General features: G+C 46.5%; 1 protein-coding gene across 4 annotated transcripts in view; it reads right to left on the bottom strand.

Moving 5' to 3' along the window:
- Nucleotides 1–17,679, bottom strand: part of MICAL3 (microtubule associated monooxygenase, calponin and LIM domain containing 3) — a 168,515-nt gene extending 150,836 nt beyond the window's left edge. For all 4 annotated transcript variants that reach the window (XM_065405170.1, XM_065405164.1, XM_065405156.1 and 1 more), the window contains exons 1-3: nucleotides 17,416–17,679; nucleotides 2,983–3,190; nucleotides 1,389–1,505 (exon numbers count right to left, since the gene is read on the bottom strand). In XM_065405170.1, the coding sequence (XP_065261242.1) occupies nucleotides 1,389–1,505; nucleotides 2,983–3,190; nucleotides 17,416–17,679 (589 nt within the window). The remainder of the gene's footprint in view (nucleotides 1–1,388; nucleotides 1,506–2,982; nucleotides 3,191–17,415) is intronic.
- Nucleotides 17,680–17,996: the final 317 nt, after the last annotated feature.

The following is a 17,996-nucleotide window of genomic DNA, read 5'->3' on the forward strand; positions in this document are numbered from 1 at the left end:
AGGCTGTAATGAGGTTTTAGGAAGGAGAACTGGCCAGGTACTTCAGTATAGGTTGGTGTCCTGAGGTGGGGTTGGGCACAGGTCTCGGTGTGGTGCGGTGGGCGAGTTCTCCTTCCTATACTTACACACCTTAGTGCCGGAAGCACCTGGCCCGTGCTCCCTGTGAGCTCTGGGTGAACCCACTCTGAGGCACGGAGTCTCACCTGGTATCAAGGGTGGGGAAAAGGCAGACCTTTTCTTGGTGGTCTTATGCAGTGATTTGTCTCTTTCTATAGCTGTTTCTCCTTTCCTCTTCATATCTTCGTTTCATGGAGTCCTTGGGGCTGCTGGAGGATTCTGAGCTGGAAAATGCTGTTGCTAGTGAGGCGCTGCCCGGAGGCTCTGACCAACAAGAGGGAGAGCAGAAAGGTTCCAGATCTGACAGGGGCCTCACGGAGGGCTCCATTAGATGTCTGCAGAGTCTAAATTCCAGAGACTGCCTAGTGCCAAGGGGAAAGGAGTGGCAGGTCTCACACTCTGATGGAATGTGTGATCCCCCAAGGGAGCTCTCAAGAGGGTCACTCACTTGGAAGTCCTGAAGGCAGGCCAGGTTGGACTTGAAGCTCAGAACCCTGGTCACACTAAATGCCCTGGGAGAACAATGGAGGGCAGGGCAGACCCCCCATCCCCACTAACTAACTACGACTAAACTATTAACTATTGGTCAGGGCTCATTCTACCAGAGCTCAAGCTCAAGGAATCCCCCCCTCTGAGATCTACAGAGCAGCAACCTGGGGCTTCAGTCACATGGTTTCCAAGCACTATGCCCTCATGGCTGTGGTTGCTTCCTTTGGTTCAGCGATCCTGCAGACTGGTGCAAAGCACCTCCTTAGACTTGCCTACTCAATAAATACCACTCGGGAGTCACCTACAGTGAATACCCATGGAGACCAGCATTCAAAGAAGAAGGAAGGTTACTTATACCTTATAGTAGCTAGAGTTCTTCAAGCTGCATGGTTCCCCTGTGTATTTGCGTCCCATCCTCCTTCCCCACTGCTCAGATCCTCTTCAGATTTGCGGTAGAGCAGGAACTGGAGAGGTGGCTGGTCCGCACTGCCCCTTATGCCCTCGGTTCGGAGCACATGGAGACGAAAGGTGCAGGTGCAAACCAACAGACGCTGCTATTGAAGAATTTCTGGTCCAGGGCAAAGAGAGCGCATCCAAACCCCCAGTGAATATCCATAGGGACCACCAAGAACCACCAAATTTAGGTACTAGAAAGTAAAACCTATTGGATTAAACTAGCCTGCTTCTTCAGTCTGAAGAGCAGCATTGTGTACATGCACCTGTCCCATTTTTACTCCCCTACTCCCCCCTCCCACACACCCCTCTCATTTCGTTCTACTTACTCTCATTCTCCTGGTCCTCAGGGGGATAGACAAGCCCCTGGAATTCCACATTGACATGGATCTCTATTCCCAAGATCAAGGCAACCTTCAAGAGGATGAGCTGGAGCTGACGGATACCTGCAGGACAGGAGATAGACTCAGACAATAAGTTAATATTGTATGAAGACAAAATCTACCTGTATTATAAATGTTCATCAGTGCACATCTTATGGAAGCACCAGTTACTACATAAGCCTCTTCAGATCATTTTTATAAATAAAGCATTTTATAAGATGTTTTTAAAGAACACAGAAATCAGTCTCCCAGACCAATGGGGAAGTTTGTCCAACACCTGCCTTCCTATCCCAAGGATTGTGGTTCAGGGTTCATGGCAGGGCATCAAGCTTCACACCTTCTGCTCCTTCAAGAGCTAGCACAGCTTCTTAGAGTGAGGTAGGCAGTTTGTAGGCCTGGAGGAATACTACAGGAGATAAAGACACTGCTACTCTGCAGGGAAAACTCTACTGCCTAATTCGGGACTCCACTTAATTGCTGTAATTCGGGGGGACGGGGGGGGGGAACGGGAGGGGGGGGACGGGACAAAAGAGGATGGAATGCTCTGTGTCTCTGTCTGTAAGGTCAAAGTTCCAGAAATCTTTCTGTCAGTCCTATCACTTCAAAGCAAGAGCTAGACCTTTTTCCTACACTGGAGGCCAAGTCCTGTTTATCAGCTTTTGCTAGGTAGGATTTGCTTCCCTTTCTTCCAGCTTTTGTTGGCTCACCACTTGGTAGAAAACATCCCCGGGGCTAAAAAGAACTGGCTGGGGACATGCCCAATACATGATCAAAAACAATGGAATGCATTACTCTGCTGACTGTGAAAGCATAGTCATTCAGCTTTCAAAGGGCAGTAGATCCCCCATTTAAAATCAAACCTAGCTTATCTTCTCAATAGCTTGATTCCTAACCCTCTACCCAATCAAATCCTATTCATAGTCTGGCAGCTTTTCTTGTCCTCAGACACTTTCCTAAAAACGTTAAGTAGTGAATCCATCTTCACCACTCCTTTCCACTCTTCCAAATGTACAGATTACAACCTATGTGAAATTGTCTTATATTTGCCTGTACCAGGAGTGTCATAGCTTTATTTCTACTTTTGGGGGTTTTGCAGGGCCATAGGCAAAGTGTGATGTTCAAGAGTATTAGGCCATTTTCTGCAACTTGCCTAGCATTTGTAGGGAAAGGGATTAGTGTGACAGTTGCAGGGGTAAGACTGAGGCACTTAAAGAGAATTATCAGTTGGAAGGGGGGGGGTTGGTTCCCCAAGTCTAATTTTCAAAGTAGAAAGGAAGGGTTCATGGCAAGATCATAGGTGTATGCTGGGTTGCAATTACAGGTTCTGCAACAGCCCCACCTTTAGCCCACATCTAGGTCTGGCCCAAACAATGCTATAAAAACATAGGACTGAATTGCATCAAAGTCACATATTGCAGGGACACAGCAGATCAGAGGAGCTACTGCTGAAGATCAAATTTTACTGAGTCACTACATATCTCCCACCTTTTCCCTGAGGAGAAACGAGATCAGATGTGTGGATAACAGATGCTTTACTTACTGATGTGATCGATGGCTCCTGCGCAGAACTTGCCGTAGAACTTTTTGGCGCCAAGACCCCGCAAGTCGTGTATGGTGAATGGCCACAGGTGCAGCACATTGTTGCGAGAGAAGGCATCCCGCTTTTCTATGACCACCACCTTGGCTCCTAGTAAGGACAGGTCGATGGCTGTACGAAGGCCACAGGGTCCAGCCCCAATTATGAGACACTGCAAAACATTGGCACCAAGCAACATTATAGACCTGAATAAAAAAAAAATATTTCTACCACAACTTCAAAGCAGCACAAGGCACTTCACTTAGTCCTATTGTCCTATATCTGCATCACAAGCTGGGATTTCACCAGACACAAACCCTTTTGATGTCACCTGCGTGCTCTGTCACTAATCTGTTAATGCAGTTACTGTGGCCTGAATTAAAGCAAGGATCCTGGCCCAGTTTGTGTTAATTTCTCTCCTTAGAGCAGTAATTTAGCCATTTTCTTTTACTACTTTTACTTCCCAAAGCCTGAATTGGCCATTTAGGAGGCAACTACTAATGGCCTTGCCTACACGAGGCTTTTTCCTTAAAATTTCCCACTGTTGTGGAGCTGCACCAGTGATAGCAATGGTGAGAGTACTAGGGTAGGCAAGACTCAGGAGCTGGGATATTTTAACCAGTAGCTCATCGAGATCCATTCTGAGCAGCACGGGACAACACTGCAGTAAAAATGCACAGATTTGTGGTTACTTTACCATTCCTACCATTGCCACCATCAAAGCAGCAACAGTGGGAAGTTTTAGGAAACAAAATTTAGCATAGACACAGCTCTTCTCTAACTGAAGAGACAATTTCTAGCAGGACACATTTCCCTTCAAGTCTACTTCTGCTGTGTGTTCTCTCTTCCTCCCACCTCATTCTTCGCTCCACCCACAAGCACTATTAGTACTGAAGGAAAGTAACTAGTAACCTGAACATAATTACAAAGCCAGATATCTTTGAATAGCGAGAGCACCATAGTGTCTTAGTAGGATTAAAAAAAAAAAACCCAAGATGGCATATTGGCATTACTTACCCAGAGTGCAATCCTACGGCCTAAGAGAAACCCTGCAGACTAGCCCAAATGGCTCACAAGGTGATTTGTAGTAAACAATCCACCTTTATCATATTTTTCTGCCTGAAAACATAGTGTGATACAGCATGGCCAGAGGGCAGCAGGAGAGTGATAGATGGGAGATATGTAAGCCCCAGGATGAGGAGAGCCTTATTCCCTGTAGAGGGAAGAGAGGCTGCTACAGTTTAATTAGAGTACCTGAAGCCAATTAAGCCAATTAGAGCACCTGAAGCCAGTGACCTGATAAAAAGACAGTTGGAGGAGTTGAAGCAGAGTGGTTTGGTGTTGGAGCAGAGAGCAGTTTGAAGGAAGCAGTGGAGAGTTTGGAAAAGTGTTGTGGCGGGCCAGAAGACCAAGACCCTAGGTAAAGGGAAATCCGGCTTGTACAGAGCCGAGGGACTCCACAGACACAAAGGGTTGAGAGAAACCTTCCCCAAGCAGAGAGAGGGCAGGAAGCCCCACAAGCTGAAGGGCCGGAGAGGGAAGTAGCCCAGGGGAAGGAATCGCTAGTTCAAGTGGTTTGCCGCTATCCCTAGGGCCCCTGGGCTGGGACCAGGAGTAAAGGGCGGGCCCGGGTCCCTCCCTCTCCACTCCCCTTCTCTGGGATACTAGTGGGACAGTTAATACCCCAAATCAGGGGCGAGAAATGGCGCCCTGAACACCCCCACAAGAGGAGAATGCGCGGGACCCATCATAGCTGGCAATCTGTCACAATAGGAATGGAGTTCTGTTGAGTACAAAAAACACCTGATAGAGTCAGTGATCCTACACACTTTATACCTCAATGAGGTGTGAACACAGCCCAGATTCAGACATACATTTTAGGCTGCTACATAAACATCTTCCTAGGCCTTACTGGGGCCTCTGGGTTGGATATCTCCTATACTCCTTGAGCAGCTTTTAAGCGTGCTAGAGATTGATCAGAGCCCCAACTGCTGATTAAATGGTCTCTCCCAAAACATGAACATCAAGGCCACATTTATATAGACAACTTTTATTTTTCTGATGACACTCCCAATGTGAAGTAGTCATGATGGTCTCTCCCAAAACATGAAGCTGTTTGAGGTCCCACTGGACAATCATTACAATTAATCTTCAGGCAGAGATCTTAGATATAATCTGAAACTATGAAACCAAAAAAAGAAGGGCACCACAACAGGTTCCCAGACCAAAAGACCCATCAAATAAACAATTCAGGCCGCCAGAAAGAAGGCCAGCTGAAACTAAGTGATTTACAATACGATTCCAAAAAACCGTTCCAGATTAAGTCAAACTTTCAACTCACTCCTTGAAAGATTTCCCCCCCCTCTATTAAGCACTTGCAAAAAGTCCTAGATCAGGAGGATCTGGTGAGTTTTTCCCATTTGTTATTGATTTCTTTGCTGATAATACAATTCTCAAAAACTTTTCTTCCATCTGTCAAGGTTACGAAGAGGATAAGTATTACCTAGTAGCTGAACAGCTGCATCTTTATACAGTTAATGACCACTCCATTTTTTTTCGCAACCACATCCCCAAAGAGGACTAAATATGATATAAGCGTCAAGGCCACATTTACACAGCCAACTTTTATTTTTCTGATGACACTCCCAATGTGAAGTAGTCATGATAGGATCCAAGAGAGTAATTATTTTATACTGGACAGCTCATAAATTCAGGTCCACAGAATGTTCCTGTTTATTAATTATCAATGATTTTGTCCTAGTAAGGTCAAGATCTATTTTTCTTAAATTCTACTTCTCATTCTTTCTTCATATGCAAGTTTAGGTCATACTTAAGCATTTAGATATTCTGGATGTAGCATGTAAGGCATCTAATAATATACTAATGGATGTCCATTCTTGTGCCTCCACAGGACGACTTCCTAAAAAATATTACTACTAAGCTAAGAGTCATTCAGGGATCCCACAGATATTTAAGCAATTGTTTTTAAACTGATCATCTCTCTTCCTCACACTTCCAACTCCTTTCCAGGTCGAGACCTCATGCAAAAACTGGCTCACCTGTAAGAATATTCAGAACTCAAAGCGCTATGTATTGGATTTATAAGGAGGTGCCAACAGTAATTTAGCTGAAGCTCTACAACTGGAGACAGTGACAAGTTCTAAACTTGAGGTGGGAATTAGGATCAATAGCCGCAACAGCTGTGTGCATTATTCATAGATTCATAGATTCTACGACTGGAAGGGACCTCGAGAGGTCATCGAGTCCAGTCCCCTGCCCTCATGGCAGGACCAAATACTGTCTAGACCATCCCTGATAGACATTTATCTAACCTACTCTTAAATATCTCCAGAGATGGAGATTCCACAACCTCCCTAGGCAATTTATTCCAGTGTTTAACCACCCTGACAGTTAGGAACTTTTTCCTAATGTCCAACCTAGACCTCCCTTGCTGCAGCCCATTGCTTCTTGTTCTATCCTTAGAGGCTAAGGTGAACAAGTTTTCTCCCTCCTCCTTATGACACCCTTTTAGATACCTGAAAACTGCTATCATGTCCCCTCTCAGTCTTCTCTTTTCCAAACTAAACAAACCCAATTCTTTCAGCCTTCCTTCATAGGTCATGTTCTCAAAACCTTTAATCATTCTTGTTGCTCTTCTCTGGACCCTCTCCAATTTCTCCACATTTTTCTTGAAATGCGGTGCCCAGGACTGGACACAATACTCCAGCTGAGGCCTAACCAGAGCAGAGCAGAGCGGAAGAATGACTTCTCGTGTCTTGCTCACAACACACCTGTTAATACATCCCAGAATCATGTTTGCTTTTTTTGCAACAGCATCACACTGTTGACTCATATTTAGCTTGTGGTCCACTATAAACCCTAGATCCCTTTCTGCCGTACTCCTTCCTAGACAGTCTCTTCCCATTCTGTATGTGTGAAACTGATTTTTCCTTCCTAAGTGGAGCACTTTGCATTTGTCTTTGTTAAACTTCATCCTGTTTAACTCAGACCATTTCTCCAATTTGTCCAGATCATTTTGAATTATGACCCTGTCCTCCAAAGCAGTTGCAATCCCTCACAGTTTGGTATCATCCGCAAACTTAATAAGCGTACTTTCTATGCCAATATCTAAGTCGTTAATGAAGATATTGAACAGAGCCGGTCCCAAAACAGACCCCTGCGGAACCCCACTTGTTATGCCTTTCCAGCAGGATTGGGAACCATTAATAACAACTGAGTACGGTTATCCAGCCAGTTATGCACCCACCTTATAGTAGCCCCATCTAAATTGTATTTGCCTAGTTTATCGATAAGAATATCATGCGAGACCGTATCAAATGCCTTACTAAAGTCTAGGTATACCACATCCACAGCTTCTCCCTTATCCACAAGACTCGTTATCCTATCAAAGAAAGCTATCAGATTGGTTTGACACGATTTGTTCTTTACAAATCCATGCTGGCTATTCCCTATCACCTTACCACCTTCCAAGTGTTTGCAGATGATTTCCTTAATTACTTGCTCCATTATCTTCCCTGGCACAGAAGTTAAACTAACTGGTCTGTAGTTTCCTGGGTTGTTTTTATTTCCCTTTTTATAGATGGGCACTATATTTGCCCTTTTCCAGTCTTCTGGAATCTCTCCCGTCTCCCATGATTTTCCAAAGATAATAGCTAGAGGCTCAGATACCTCCTCTATTAGCTCCTTGAGTATTCTACGCAACTTCCCCCTCAAAAATACCCTATAGCTGAGATTTTTCAGGAACAAGAGTAAAAAGACATTCCGAGCAGTGGTTCCCACAGTGAATTAACTCCATGACATTACATTTTTAATGCTTATGCCACAGTGTTTGTGTTCAAGTTTGAGCAAAACACCATGTGCAACTCTTCTGGTTTAATACTCTATAACCCTAATTTTCTGGTTAGCTGCATATAGCCAACATTCTGCAATGACCGGACTCACACACCTGCAGAGTTTTGGGCTTCAGTCCAACACAGCTCTTAAGACTGCAGAGCTAAAGCTGAGATTCACAGGATTAGCACCCCTCTCCAGTTTCACAGCACCAAGGCTTCTGATTACCTCAACCCCTCAATTTCACCCCAGTTTGGATGTTCTGAAACCGTCCTAAAAATTGGTCTAATGTGAGTGCACAATATGACAGAACTGAAGTTATTGTAGAAATGATAGATAAATGTCCTGACTTAACATATGTAAAATCTTAGCCCTTAAGGGAAACTTCAATGTAGTTTTTTTCCCCATTTAAATTGTGTGTGTGTGTGTGTGTGTGTGTGTGTGTGTGTGTGTGTGTGTGTGTGTGTGTGTGTGTGTGTGTGTGTGTGTAACTAGTTGTCTGCAAATTGTGTTTAAAAGCAGGAATATAAAAAATTATAAAAGTGAACAAGTAACGTAAGCGTTCATTAAGTCAAATAGACTCAACTCTCACTTAAGCACTATTTATAGTACAACTATGGTCATTTCTCAGATGTCATATAAAAAAAATCTTAATGGGTGATTCAACCAGAATCTGAGACAAGTAATAAACAGCATTAGAGAAACTAGGTAAAAGTAAAAACTCATATGTGCATTGCATTTCTCTACACACAAACAGCCCAACACGGTATATCTGTTTAAAGGCATGCAGCAAATCTTAGAAAGCTGTGCATAGGTCTTCAAGAACATAACACCATTATCAGTAAATATTTCATACTGTAGCCTTTAGTTACCAACCTATAAAAACAGAATCGAATAAACAAACAAGGAAGAAACTAAAATAACCTTCTAATATCCAAGTGGTGATTAAAATTCAGTTATCTAGATTACAGGTCATTGACTGCACATTAACAGAAATTACTTCCATTTCAGTTTCTGTAATACAGGAATTAATCAAGACCTTTGCTTCCTCGGGGAAGGTGAATATATAGCAATGAACAACATCTCACTCTTGGTGTGAGAAGCAAGACATACTCCCACTCTAATTTCTTGAGTTTCTTAATTGTATCATACTCCTCTCTCTCTCACCTTCCTTTTTAAAAGAAACTGGGTGATCACTTACAAAAAAATAACTCACGACTATATTTAAATGTATAATTACTGAAAAAATTATTCTATGCAGATAAGCTCACGCACTGCAATTATCTGGTTAATTGCTAGAGGAAAAACATAGCACAGCATGTGATTTTTCTCTTCCTTACAACTCTGTTTAATGAATTCTGTTCAGACTTAGAGCAGAAACTCCTCATTGGAAGTAATTCATCTTAAAAGGTTGGTATATGCTGTATTGTAGAATTGTAAGCACATAGAACATAGATGTAGAACTGTAAAATTATCTCGGTCTATCACCATACTGAGAGTGATGGCATAAAACAGTTACTTACCTTTCCGTAACTGTTATTCTTCGAGACATGTTGCACATATCTGTTCCTCTGTAGGTGCACGCACGCCTCATGCACTTTTCTCCTCTCAGTGGTACCTGCTGAGGTGGCTGGAGTCCTCAGCTGCCACATGCTATTGTGTGCTGGTATAAGAGGACGAAGCCAACCTTCAACCCTCCCTCAGTTCCTTCGATAGAGAGGGAAAGGAGAATGGGTTGTGGAATGGACATGTGCATCACATCTCGAAGAATAACAGTCACAAATAGGTAGGTAACCAGTTTCTTCTTCAAGTGATTGCACAGGTCCATTTCACTTTAGGCGACTCAAAAGAAAACATGCATGAAGGTGGGTTTGGTGTCTACCAGAACAGAGATAGTACGACAACCTGTCCGAAACTGCCATTGTCTCTGGACTGATGGGAAACGGCATAATGAGAAGCAAAAGTGTGGAATGAAAACCTTATGTGCATGTGATTTCAGACAGAACATGGGCAAGTAGATTGCTTGGTTAACATGAAAATAAGGGACTACTTTTGTAAGAAATGTGGGGTGAGGGTGGAGATAAACTTTATCCTTATGGAAAACTGTGTAAGTGGGCTACGACACTGGAACTCTCAAATTGCCCACTCTTCTGGCTGAAGTAATTGCCACTACAAATGCTACCTTCATGGAAAAGCGAAGGAGAGATCAAGTTGCCAGTGGCTCAAAGGGAGGTCCCTTCAATTTTTCTAGAACTAAGCTCAGATCCCAAGGAGGGATGGCGTCTCACACATGTGGGTATAATCGGACCAAGCCCTTTAGGAACTGGGTGACAATGGGGTTTGAAAAAAGGGATCTATCATCCACCAAGAAACGGAAGTCTGAAATAGCTGCTGAGATGCACTCTTATAGAGCTAATAGCCAAACACTGTTGTAGAATTAGCAGATAGTCCAGCAGAAGGCCCAAGGGTGCCTCCTCTGGAGATACACCTTCCGCAAGAGACCAGGTGGAGAAGCACTTCCATTTAGCCAGGTAAGTATTCCTAGTTGAGGGGTTTTTGCTATTCAGAAACACTTTCTGAATGTCCTTTGAGCAGGATTTCTCAAAGCATGTCAGCCATGAAGCATCCACGCTGACAGACAGAGAGCTCAGAGGTTGGGTTGGAGCAGACATCCGTGGTCCTCGGAAATTACATCTGGATCCAACAGGAGAGACGGGGAGGCTCGACAGACAAGGATAGCAGGGTCGACTCAGTGCTGATGAGGTCACGCCGGGAAGACAAAGGGAATTGGAGGGAAAGAGTATAGGAAAGATTTCTTCCTGGATAGGAGAAAGGCGCTGAGTCCTCCTCGGGGACAAAACTAATATTTTTTGTTGGTTCTTGTTGAAAACAGGTCCACTTGGGGAGTCCCCCACAGTTGGAAGATGAACCTAGCCACATCTGGTCGTAATGACCACTCCTGGTAATCAGAGATGGATCTGCTCAGCTGATCCGCTACTGTGTTTAGTTTCTCTGGAAAATACGCAGCTCTGAGATTAATTGAGTTGGTTATACACAAGTCCCAGAGGCAAACTACCTCCTGGATCAGTTGGTTCAACCATGCCCCTTCTTATTTGTTTATGTAAAACATGGTCACCAAACTGTCAGAATTAACAATTTTTTTCCCAACTATGTGGGGGTGGAAGGCCAAGGAGACTAGACATACCGCTCTTAACTCCCTGACATTTATAGAGTCTCTAAATCTTGAGACAAAGACCTTAAGTCTCCAGGGACCGTCCATGAGCTCCCCAGCTCAGAAAAGTCACATCTGTGACTAGAGTGAGGTTTGGTAGTGAGGGGTAGTAAGGGAACCCTTATGCACTCTTTCAGAGGGTTCATCCACCAGTTGAGAGATGACAAAATTAATGTTGGCACTCAAACCTGTTTCTCTAAATGGTGACAAATTGGAGCATAAACTGATGCAAGCCATGTTTGCAGCTTTCTGAGGTGTAATCTGGCGTGATGAACTACATACTGCCATGTGACCAAGGAGATTGAGGCAGCTGCATACTATTGTGAAAGGGAATGCTCTCATTTGCAGCACTAAGTCCCTGAAAGTTTCAAACCTGACTTGGGGCAGAAAGGCCTTGGAGTTCATGGAGTCTAAGACTGCCCTGGTGAATTTTATTGTCTGTCCTAGTTTTAGGATTGATTTGTCTCTATTTACGAGAAGCCCCAGTGCGTCGAACATGGACAGGACAGTTGGTATTCTGGATAGGACTTGAACCTTGGACTGACCTCTGATCAACCAGTCATCCAGGTACAGGAATACATGGACATCTAATTTTATTAGGTGAGCTGCTACAACTGCCATGCACTTCATGAACACTCAAGGAGCAGCTGACAGATCGAACAGAAGCACTATGAACTGATAATACCATAGCAGCCATTCACCATGAATCTGAGATACTTCTGATGGTTGTGATGTATTGTGACATGGAAGTAAGCGTCCCAATCCCCCTGCTCCAGGAAAGGAATAACTGCAACTAGGGTAACAATCTGGAATTTTATTTTCTTCAGGAATTAGTTTAACTTCCTTAGGTCTAAAATAGGTCTGAGACCCCTTTTGTCTTGGGGGGGGGGGGGGGGGAGGGGGAGAGATCAGCAAATAGCAGGAATAGAAGCTTTTCCCCCAAGGTACAATGGAACTTCCTCTACGGCCCCTGCCTGAAGAAGTCATTAGACCTCCCGTTGAAGGACAATCTCATGAGAGTGATTCCTGAAGAGGGACAGGGAAGAGAGGGTGCAGGGAGAGTGGGTAGAACTGAACTGGATGGCATACCCCAATTCCACCATGCTTAAGACCCATCACCGGCCTGAAGTTATGTAGGTCCAAATACCTAGGAAGTGCGATAAGCGATTGGTAAGACTATGCTTTAGTCATGGGTAGTTCTAGTAAAAGTCATGGACAGATCACAGACAATAAACAAAAAATCAGGGCCCATGACCTGTCCATTACCTTTACTATAAATACCCCTGACTAAATCTTAGATGGGGGCCCTGGGGCCAGCACCGGCTGCTGCTCAGGCTGTCCCCGGGGCCAGCAGCCACCGAACAGTGGCTGGTGTGGCTGTCCCTGGGGACGTTGCTCCACCATCCCCAGACCACTGCTCAGGTGGTTCCCAGGGCCAGCCTCACTTGGCCATTGCTTGAACAGGCCCCGGGGCCTGTAGCCAGGGGCCACCGTCCTTGGGGCCACTGTTCCAGCCAGCCCCGGACTGCTGCTCAGGCGGTCGCCGGGGCCAGCCGGACCGGCCGCTGCTCAGGCGGTCCCCGGGGCCAGCAGCCGGGGGCTGCCCCAGCAGCGGCCGGTGCGGCTGGCCCTGGGGCTGCCCGAGTGGCTGGCTGCGGGGCTGCGTGAGTGGCTAGCTGCGGGGCCGTTCCAGCAGCAACTGGTTTGCTGTCCCCAAGGCCAGCTGCTTGGGTGGCCCTGGGGACAGCCACACCGGCCCCTGCAGAAGTCATGGAGGTTGTGGAAAATCACAGAATCCGTGACTTCCGTGAGCTCCGCAACAGACACGCAGCCTTAGTGATTGATAAACGAACACTGGAGAACAGATAGAGCTATGGTGACTAGTACACTCCCCTTGACAAACCCATCAAAATGCCTGCTTGGATGAAGTGGCTGGACAGGATGATCCCACTGATGCTGAAAAGGAGGGCGACAGAGGGCATCTCCTATAATCTCTCTTTTTCCTTAGTGGATCTTGGGATTGGGGAAGCAAACCCCTGGTGTCTGTATGGCTGCTGCGGATGAAACTGCTTTCTTTTTACTGCTGGAGTATGCATCCCAAGGGATTTGAATGTTGCCATGGAATTCTTAAGGCTCTGAAACTTGTCGTCTGTTTTCTCTGAAAAGAGGAAGGGGTCTTATTACCTTCCTTTAAAGTCCTGGATAGTCTGTTGGACCTCTAGAGCAGTGGTCTCCAAAGTGGGGTGCGCGCAAGACGATCCATTGGGGGGCACGGCGGGAGGAGCGCCGCTGGAGAAAAAAAGGGGGGGGACGGCCAGAGGAGGGAGCGAGTGAGCGGGGAAGCTTCCCTTCCCGGCCAGGCAGGGCCACCCGGAACGCAGGGGCTTTAGGGGCTGCAGGGCCCTGGGCTAAGGGGGCCCCGGGGCCCTGGCCTGCAGCTCTAAAGCCCCTTTTGGAATGCGGCCCTGAGTCCTCCGGGCCGTGGAGGAGCAGGGGCAGCCACGCAGCCAGCGGCCGGAAAGAAGCAGCGCTTTCCCCTTCAAAGCCAGCAGGAGAGAAGCGGCGCTTTGAAGGGGAAAGCGCCGCTTCTCTCCGGCCGCTGGCTGCGCGGCTGCCCCTGCTCCTCCTGAGTCTTCCGGCCCGTGCTCACAGGGCCGCATTCTGAAAGATGCTTTAGTGCTGCAAGCGGGGGCCTCGGGGCCCCCTTAGCCCAGGGCCCTGCAGCACCTAAAGCCCCTGCGTTCCGGGTGGCCCTGCCTGCCCGGGGGGCGGGGAGGGGTAGCCATGGGAGCGGTGCTGCGCTGCGCTACCTGCACCCCCCCCGCACCAAACAGGAGCTGCCCCAGGTAAGTGCTCTGCACCTCCTGCCTGCCCCAGCCCTAAGCCTCCTCCTGTGCCCCCACCCTGAGCACCCTCCTGCACCCCAACTCCCTCCCAGACCCCGCACCCCACCTGAGCGCCCTCCCACACCCTAACCCTAATCCAGATCTTCGAATTGCTGTATCACAAAGTGTTAAACCAAGATTTTCAGAAATAATGAAGCATATTCAATCACATTGCTCTCACTAAAAATTATTATTAATAATAATTTTTTTTGTGAAAGCAAAAAGGTTTTTTGTACCATTAATAAATAAAATACAAAATTATTTTAAAATACTGTTTATTTAATCTCTCATCCTTTTTTAATTTCCATTTTTTGTGTATGTTTTATAATGTACATAATATATTAGTACAGTAGTAATGTTTATAATTTATACACAAGTAAATATACATATATTGGGGGTGCGTGCTCAAAAACTTTTTACTGATAGGGGTGCACGATCAAAAAAGTTTGGAGACCACTGCTCTAGAGGTAGCCCAGACAACTGCAACCATGAACACCTTCTCATAGTAATAGCTGATGCCACGGTTTGAGCAACCAAGTCTGTGCTATCCAAACTATCCTGAAGAGCAGTCCTAGCAACCAGTTTAACCTCTTCAGCCATTACTGCAAATTCTTGTCTATAGCTAGAGCCCTACCAAATTCACGGCCATGAAAAATGCGTCACAGACCGTGAAATCTGGCCTTTTGTGTGCTTTTACCCTATACTGTACTATGTAGATTTCACAGGGGAGACCAGTGTTTCTTAAATTGGGGGGTTCCTGACCCAAGAGGGAGTTGCAGGGGGTCACCGGGTTATTTTAGGGCGGTCGTGATATTGTCACCCTTACTTCTGCGCTGACTTTAGAGCTGGGCAGCTGGAGAGCGGCAGGCCGGGCGCCCAACTCTGAAGGCAGCACCCCGCCAGCAGCAGCGCAGAAGTCAGGGTGGCAATACCGTACCGTGCCATCCTGACATCTGCGCTGTTGCTGGCAGTGGCTCTGCCTTCAGAGCTGGGCTCCCGGTCTGGAGCTGCCACTCTCCAGCTGCCCAGCTCTGAAGGCAACACCGCTGCCAGCAGCAAAGTAAAAGTAAGGGTAGCAGTACCGTGACCCCCACACACACACAATAACCTAGCAACCCCCTCCCCACACACACAACTCCTGTTTTGGGTCAGGACCCCTACAGTTACAACACCGTGAAATTTCAGATTTAAATAGCTGAAAACATGAAAATTTATTATTTTTAAAATCTTATGACCTTGAAATTGACCAAAAGGGCCCTACCAAATTAATGGTCCATATCTTTAGCCCTCTGGTAGCTTGTCTTTAAATTTCATAATGTTCTTCCAAAGGGTGAAGTCATATCGACTCAGGAGAGCATGTTGGTTTGCAATTCTGAATTGCAGGGTTCCTGAAGAATAAAGCTTGCAACCAAACAGATCCAGCTTCTTTGAGTCTTTACCTTTCAGTGTGGACACTTTTTGGCCCCGCCTTTCCCACACATTGGCAGCTGCCAACACAAGAGAACCTGGGGGGGAGGAGGGGGGAGAAGGGGGATGAGAATAAAAATGTTCATATCCCTTAGAGGGGACAAAGTATCTTCTCTCAGCTTGTTTTGCTGTGGGGGCAAAGAAGAAGAGTGTCTGCCTAACTGGTAGAGCCACCCTGGCTGAGGTGACTGATATCAGGACGACCACTAACTTTTAAGAGCTTTCGTGCATCTCGTCTGCCTGAATGTGAAGTATAGAGGCAACTTTTTAAAAGACCTTGATGAACTCGGTGGTCATCTGGCAATGGCTCAACAGCCTCATCTGGTGATGAGGAAGTAACAGGCATCTGAGGCAGCAGTTGGTCTGTGGCGTGCGGCAGGGAGGGGGTGTGAGTGGCTTCTGGCTGCTCGGTACCAGTCCCAGTACTGGGGAAATGATGCTTTTTGTGCCGATGCCTCTGGTGCACTCTCCATGACAGCAAGTGAGATGATTGAGAGGAGGTCTAGGAGGGGGGAACACACCAGAATGGCCACGGATATGAGCCTGGGCCCCATCCTTGCCTGGGCCATTGACCCTTAGGAGGACTCAAGTGCTGGGGCTGCTGCATGGCCTAGGGTCCCAACGACTCTGATGGGGGGGTATGTTCCCCGTCCGGGGCGGGATACAGAGGACCTCACCTCTAAGTCCCAGGAAGAAGAGTCAGATGCTTCTGACAGCGGAGGTGCAAATCCAGATGTGACTGGTGAGAGGTAGCCTGAGCCTGGGCATGGCGGTATCAAAGAAATCATGGGAAGCTTTCCTCTAGACAACATGGACTTCTATGGAGGCTTGGGTAGCAGCACTGCAGGATCTGGATGAGGACCTTCCCTGCTGGCCATACCGGTACTGTGAGGCTAAGCACGTTTCTTGAGGCTGCATATGCTTCTGGGGTTGTTAGGATCAGCATCATCTGTTGGCTCTGAAAATGCCTTTCAGGGGGACAGCCTCAGACCTGATACAGGCTCCCAAGATGGTGATCCCCTCTTAGGAGGTGACAAGCCTGCCTGAGAGGGGGGTTGTCTCTCCCCTGAATGCTTCTTCAGGTTTGTGCCTCTGTCTGGCTGCAGTACCGACACAGCCGAGTGAGGAACTGAACCTGAGGAAGGCCTGAACCTTTTCTTTGGTCCTGGAGTACAGTCCCAAGAAGCTGCAGACATCTCTGGCAGAGCACTCCATACCAAAGCTGATGTACTTGAGGCGCTCTCCCTGCGTGACAACTCTGATGGGGGTCGAAGTGCTGCCTCTATAAGCAAGCACTCAAGCCTCGCCACCCTATTTTTTTTAATAGAGCTTAAATCACCTGCAAATGTGACATTTGTCACTAACATGGGATTCCCCCAAACATTTCAAACAGACTGAGTGTGGGTTGCTGACCGGCATAGGTTTTGTGAAGGTCCAGCAAGACTTAAACCCTGGTGAATGCAGCACTGTTCCAGTACTGGAAGATAAAAAGTGGTCCAAATAGACCAAAAATGGAAACTAGCACTACAAGTTGTTTAACACTAACTATAAATAATAAAACTAGTAAACAGGATCTATATACAGAAAAGGAGTGAGGGAAGCACTTGAATTAACAGGCCTGAATTGTTCCAACAACTGTCACTATCAGTAAGGAGGAACTGAAGCGGGTTGGGGTGGCTCTGTCCCCTTATACCATCGACAGAAGGCACTCCAGCCACCCCGACGGGTACCGCTGAGGGGGGAAATGTTCCAACGTCTGTGCACAGGGCACACTCACACCTACAGTGGAATGGAAATGTGCAATTACTCGAAAAAGAAATTCCTTTTCCTCAAACCTTTCCCAGTAGATTTCCCCCACCCAAGCACTGCCCTTGCATATTCTGCAGACAAGTCATAGTATCGAGTTAGGCAGATCATTACTGGCTCAGGTGTGTAAGCTCCTTGGAGACCCATTTTCCTTACCTTCGTGTTGGCGCATGCTTTCCCCTTCTTGAAGTCTTTGTGGCTGCCCCTCTTGTCTATCTTGGCCCAGAGGGCTTTGGCTTTCCAGTAGTTGAGCTTGGACTTGAGTTTATGATAGAAAGAACGATAGTCCTTGGGCTTTAGCTCTAGGTAGTCACAAAGCTCTTGGAAAGCTTTCAGAGTCCCCTTACAGGTTGTGGCCTGGACAAATCTGTCGAAGAGAATGTGGGCTTGGTTCACCTTCTCATTCCTGCTTTCCTCCATGCTTCTCACTCAACAGCTGCCCTAGCTGGTGTGGGGTCAGCTGTGCTCTTCCAGTCTTGGTGGCCTTCCTGATGTTGCTCTGCCCAGCCACTTCCACCTCTAGCCCACAAGCATTATTAATCTAGAAAGTAAGAGAGAGAAATGTCAATGAACTTGCATTTACTCATGTTTCTAGAGTTACAACTTTGATCACCTAAAGTAGTTCAATCTTTCCATAAATAGTAAGGCAATGGTCCTCATTGAGGCCAGTTGAATATCACACAATTGGAGGTTCTCAGCCAAGCTGATGGAGATAAAACATTCTAAACACATTTATT

Source organism: Emys orbicularis, chromosome 1, assembly GCF_028017835.1.
Source record: "Emys orbicularis isolate rEmyOrb1 chromosome 1, rEmyOrb1.hap1, whole genome shotgun sequence".
NCBI classification, from domain to species: Eukaryota; Metazoa; Chordata; order Testudines; family Emydidae; genus Emys; species Emys orbicularis.